This window comes from Rhinopithecus bieti, unplaced genomic scaffold, assembly GCF_001698545.2.
Source record: "Rhinopithecus bieti isolate Rb0 unplaced genomic scaffold, ASM169854v2 scaffold_13029, whole genome shotgun sequence".
NCBI classification, from domain to species: domain Eukaryota; kingdom Metazoa; phylum Chordata; class Mammalia; order Primates; family Cercopithecidae; genus Rhinopithecus; species Rhinopithecus bieti.
In genome coordinates, this window is record NW_016807982.1 from 2,507,481 (window position 1) to 2,513,312 (window position 5,832).

At 48.7% G+C, this 5,832-nt stretch overlaps 1 protein-coding gene across 1 annotated transcript in view; it reads right to left on the reverse strand.

Moving 5' to 3' along the window:
• Window positions 1–5,832, reverse strand: part of DLGAP3 (DLG associated protein 3) — a 50,792-nt gene that overhangs the window by 20,770 nt on the left and 24,190 nt on the right. Inside the window, 3 exon segments of the mRNA XM_017884580.1 lie at window positions 4,293–4,378; window positions 4,793–5,106; window positions 5,373–5,586. Coding sequence (XP_017740069.1) covers window positions 4,293–4,378; window positions 4,793–5,106; window positions 5,373–5,586 — 614 coding nt within the window.

Here is a 5,832-nt window from a genome sequence, read left to right on the forward strand (position 1 = left end):
CAAAAAAAAAAAAAAAAAAAAAAAAAGAAGAAATGCAAAGGGAGATATCAATATAGAGATGCAATAAATATTGATAACACATTTTAATACTATGAGAAAGAATATTTGTGCCAAAAACTTTGAAAACCATCAATTTTTATAAAATGTTTCTTTTTTTAGAAAAATATAAATCACCAAAATGATTCAAGAAAAAAAATAAAACCAGAACAGGTCAATAATCACTAAAGAAACTGAAGCTGTAATTTTAAAAGTCTCTCCTACCCGCAAAAGCCATCAGACCTAGATAATTTTATAGGCAACCTTTACCAAACCTTAAGGAATAGATAATTCTTGTCTTACAGAAATTGTTCCAAAGAACAAAAACACAGAGAAACCTACCAAATTCATTTTAGGAGCCTATCTTAGCTCTAATACCTGAATTGAATAACAATAAAAAATGGTAAGCTTATAATTATTATGATTTATCACTTATGATATGTTCATAAATATAAATGATTTAAAATTTTAAGTAGCAACTGTTCAAAATCTAATAATGTACATAAAAATAACATAGCAAAACTGTAACAAAATCCCCTAGAGCTCCATATACCTATTCTTTGTCTTTAGGCATGAGAACCCTGATTGTTAGCTATGTAGTTTACACCCTCCACATTGCTTCCCAGCTAAAAGACTATACACAGCCTCCCTTGCAGCTAGGTGCCACTATGTGATGAGATTTTAGCCAATGTAATGAAAGTGGTTGTGTGTAACTTTCAAGAAGTCTTTTTAAAAAGGAAGGACTGCATCCCTCTTCCTCTTTCCTCCTTCTCACTGGTCAGAATGCAGACATGCCTGGGGGAGCTTGAACTTGAGGTCCCTGGACATGAAGTGATGTACAAAATAGAAGGAGTCTGGAGTCCTGACATTGCACTCCCTACATCTAAGCCGGCTTTTTTTTTTTTTTTTTTTTTTTAATGAGAGAAAAACATACTTGTTTAAGACACTACTGAGGCCCTGTGACTCATAGCCAAATTTAATCCAAACTGACAATGGGATCAAGCAGGGTTTATCCCAGGAATGAAAGAATGGAAAATCCATTCATCTAATTCACCATGTTACACATTGAAGGAGAAAAATCATGATCATCTAAATAGATTCTGAGAAAGCATTCAATAAAATTCCACTCATGTTCTCTATTTTAAAAAATAAAAATAAGATGCTTAGCCAACTAGGAATAGAAAGGAATTTCCTTAACCTGACAAATGGTATCCATCAAAATATGTAGCAAACATCATCTTGAAAAGCATAGCCACTAAAGTCAATACTACTCAACAGTGAACAGAAGTCCTATTCAATGCAGTATTACAAGAAAAATAAATGAAAAATACAGATTTAAAAGAAATATCTTCATTCGCAGAAAAATAACTGACTATATAGGAAGCCCATCATGATTTTCAAATAACCTATGAGACTAGTAAGAGAGACCTAATTCAGCAGCAACGTTACTGAATACAAAATCAACATACAAAACATAGAAAACCTAACAGTAGAGGCCAGGCGCGGTGGCTCATGCCTGTATTCCCAGCACTTTGGAAGGCCAGGGCGGGTGGATCACCTGAGGTCAGAAGTTTGAGATCAGCCTGGCTAACATAGTGACACCCCGTTTCTACTAAAAATACAAAAAATTAGCCAGGTGTGGTGGCAGGTGCCTGTAATCCCAGCTACTCAAGAGGCTGAGGCAGGAGAATGGCGTGAACCCGGGAGGCAGAGCTTGCAGTGAGCTGAGATTGCGCCACTGCACTCTAGCCTGGAGGACAAGAGCGAAACTCTGTCTCAAAAAAAAAAAACCTAACAGTGCTCCCACACACTAGCAGTGCCTAGTTGTAAAATACAATAGAAGAAAAACATCCCAATCACAATAGCCACCATACTGCAAAACACAATCACCTGTCTTCTGGATCATGAAAAATTCTCCTAACTAGCCTTCTCGTTTCCACTATTACTTTCTTCTTTCTTCTAATTCATTCTCCACTCAGCAGCTTGTGATCTTTCATGAACATAAGTTAGATCATGTTACACTCCTTTTTTAACCTTTTCATGGCTACTCATTACTCATAATTAGATTCCAAGTCCTTATCATGTCCATGCTCTGCATAACCTGCCCCCTGCCTGTTCTCCAATTAACTCCCTCCCCACTCCCCTGCCCTACTCCACACCAGCCACATCGGTGTTCTTTCAGTTCCCGATGCATGTTAAACTCTTTCCTGCCCCAACACCTCCACATGTGCTAGTCCCTCTCCCCAGAATGCTTTTCCCTCCAGTCATCACCTGAGAATTCTTAGTCAATCCTCAAGTCTCAGCTTAAATGTCACCTGCTTAATCTAAATAAGGTCCTTTCTCTCTTATCTCCTCCTTTTTTTCTTTCATATTCCCACCTAATGTGCAATAATATTCCACTACCTATTATATCATAATATGTAGTCATATTTTTAGTCAAGGATTATTCATTGCCTTGATTTCCCCCTAGGCCATAACTTCTGTGAAGGCAGGAGTCATGTCTTTGATGTTTCCTAAAGCATTTAACACAGTGCATAGGAGCTATCATACAACACGTGCTTAGTAAGTATCTGATAAATGAGTGAATCAATGAATGAATGACAAGAGTTTGCTGATTTAGCAAAAGCCTCAGCTAGAAGGCCTGCAGCACTCTTCCCAAGATTCAAGGGTTATCAGGAGGAATGTGGGGACCTCCCACCCCCATGGACCAATCTAGACAAGGAACCAAAAAGCCTCTAAAGGGAGTGAGTGGGCTTGGTGGTCCATGGGATAGCACTAGAGTTGGGGGTGGGCAGAAGTCAAACCATAGAGTTGTATCCATCCATGACTCCCATCCCATCTCTCAGTAATTCAAGTCACAGATTTGCAAATTGGGTTTGCCACAAAATGCTGTTTTTCTGAAATCTTTGTGGCACAGTAAAAGTTTGGAGCATAGCAGCTTTAGAAGTCATGCAGGCAACCAGGGCAGCATTCTGCCACCCTCGATGAAGGCATTTATAGCCCCAGGAGCATAGAGAACTTCAGGGAGCCAAAGCAGAAGTTGAGAAAAATGGTGAATCCCATAGGAACACCAAAAAGACTTGATCAGGCACAAACACAAGACATCCCAAGGACATCCTAGAAATAGCTGGGGAAATCTGGGCGAAGGATGGCAACTGGGAATAGAGCTATGAGGAATCACTGCTAGTGGGACACTAGTTTTTTGTGTTTTGGGTTTTTTTTTTGAGACAGTCTTGCTCAGTCACCCAGGCTGGAGTGCAGTGGTGTAATCTCAGCTTGCTGCAACCTCAGGCTCTCGGGTTCAACCAATCCTCGTGCCTCAGCCTCTCGAGCAGCTGAGACTACAGGAGTGTGCCACCACGCTCAGCTAATTTTTGTATTTTTAGTAGAGATGAGGTTTTGCCATGTTGGCCAGGCTGGTCTCGAGCTCCTGGCCTCAAGTGATCCGCCCACCCTGGCCTCCCAAAGTGCTGGGATTACAGGCGTGAGCCACCACACCCGGCCTGGGACACTAGTTTTATTCCTCTAGTCGTATGCCTGCGAAGCTCAGAATACCATGAAACCATTATGGCCAGCCCCTGGCAAGTTCCCACTCTTTCTCCCCATAGGCACCCAACAGAGAGGCCTCTTTCTGGTATCCTCTCCAGAGCTGGCAATGCTAATTCTTCCATGAAAATTAAGGAGTCAATTAGTCTGAGGCCACCTAATGCCAGAATAGTGGCTGCTGATAATTGTACTATCTCGGGTACACCACAGACTCAGGCATGTAATAGGTACCCCCGACTGGTTAAATGCTTGTGTGAGCCAAGTGAGGAGGAGTGTTATATCTGCCAGGGGCCCCTGAGAGGCAATCTTCCTGTTTGTTTCTTTTTGAGTTCACATACTTGTACACCACAGGATGTAATAAGGGATTGGCAGATCCTGTCATCCCCTGGAAAGGACAATTGCTGGAGTCCTGCTCTGCACCTACACGTAACCTTTCCCAACCTCTCCTTCCCTGCAACTGCTGTGGATCTCCCGTCTGCCTCTGAGCACCTGGGGTGGGCATGGGCACAAGAACTCTAGGTTTGATGACTCCCCTGGTGACATCTCTGTGGACAGCCTCTGTGGTTGCTCTGACCATCCTCTATAAAAAGGCTTGGTCTCACCTCCAGGAAAAGAGGATGTGCAGGGAGACTGGGCTAGTGGGGACACTATGCAGCCCTCTCTCTCTTCCTGTCCCCCAACAAAGCCTGGGCAGTCCCACCGTGACCTACCTCTTGTCCTCTTCCACCTGCACGCCGATGGAGTGGAACTCCCTCCGGCTCCTGTTCTCAGTGTCTGAATCTGAGATCGTCTCCACCTGGTGGCAGGGTGGAGGAGTCAGTGGCTGTGGCGAGCCAAGGTGAAAGCCCTTCCCGGGGAGAACGGCTAGCAATGGCTGCGCCCCAAGCCAGCTGGCAGGTCCTGCAAAGACCATCTGCCTGAACAAGATGAGAGACCCAGGCGGTCGGTCACAGGCCTCAAAGTGGCAACCACGGGGCACGGCCCTCCATCCCTCCATTAGCCAGGAGGGTCGATGGTGCCAGGACGAGGAACGAGGGAGTGGGCGGAGGCTGGCTGGAGCAGCCCCGTCGATGTCCAGGCACGGGGCTCACTTGCAGCTCAGGGGAAGCCAGGAAGAAGGTCGATATATCCAGAAGGCCGCTTCCGGCCCCTCACCCCAGCCCCAACCCGCCAGGGTCCGAGCCCTTGTGGGCGCCTCCCCGTTCCATACCTGCACCCCAATGGACGGCCGCCACTTCCGTTGCCGCGCCAGGCTCCTCAGCTCCTCCCTGCCAGGGATGGTCTTGATGATGAGTGTGGGGGGCTTGGGGCTGGCCCGGGGCGGCACCGGCGCCAACTCCAAGGTGCGCGCACCCATGGCGGGGCCGTCCAGCCCGTCGGCGGAGCTGCAGCGCCGGGCGGGGCCCTCGGCTGCCGTGAAGCTCTCGTGCGCGGAGTCGGTGCTGCTCTGGGCGGTGATGGAGATGCGGGGCGGGGCCTGGCTTCCCGGCGGGATGGGGGGCGGGGCCTTTCTGAAGTTGAAGGCTGTGGCCGGCGCAGGCAGAGACGCAGTGCGTGAGGCTCGCGGCCCTGCCTGGGTCCTGGGCCCGCGCCCGACTACCACCTCAAGAGGCCCTACGGGACCCTGCAGCGGCTGCTGCACACACGCCAAGGGACGCTCTCCCCGTCATATCCGACCCCGGGAGCGAGCGATCTGCGCGGGGTCACAGCACAGTCGAGGGGATGGTCAGAACCCGGACCCAGGGCGCTCTCCACCCTAGGGCCGGCCAGGGGCGGGGAGGTGTACTCACAGGAGCCGGGCCTCCCTGAGACAGCGGCAGGGGTAGCAAGGAGGGGCAGGCAGTCGTCGTCTTGAGAGCAGCCGGCCTGGATGGCCCGGAGGTAGCTGTGGCTCCGCATGCGGAAACAGCCGGGCAGGTCCAGGGCGTCCACGGCCTGGGACTCCAGCTCCCCAAACACGGACCCGCACACGGCCTCCAGCTGCTGGTTCAACTCATCGCTGAGCTGGGGGGCAGGGGGTCGGGAGGACAGTTACGAGGTGCTGGGAGGGGGTGGAAGTCCCTGGGGTGCTCTGCCTTGGGAAGACCTCTCTGTATCTGCAGAGACTGTGGGCGACTCTTCCGCATTTGAACTAAAAGGAACCCACTTTGCAAACAAAGATGGGGTCATCTCTGCTCCATTCTAGCTCCCCAGGCTTGTCTTGGGGCCCAGTCTTTCCTCTAAATATTCCACCCCCCCCCCCCCCCCCCC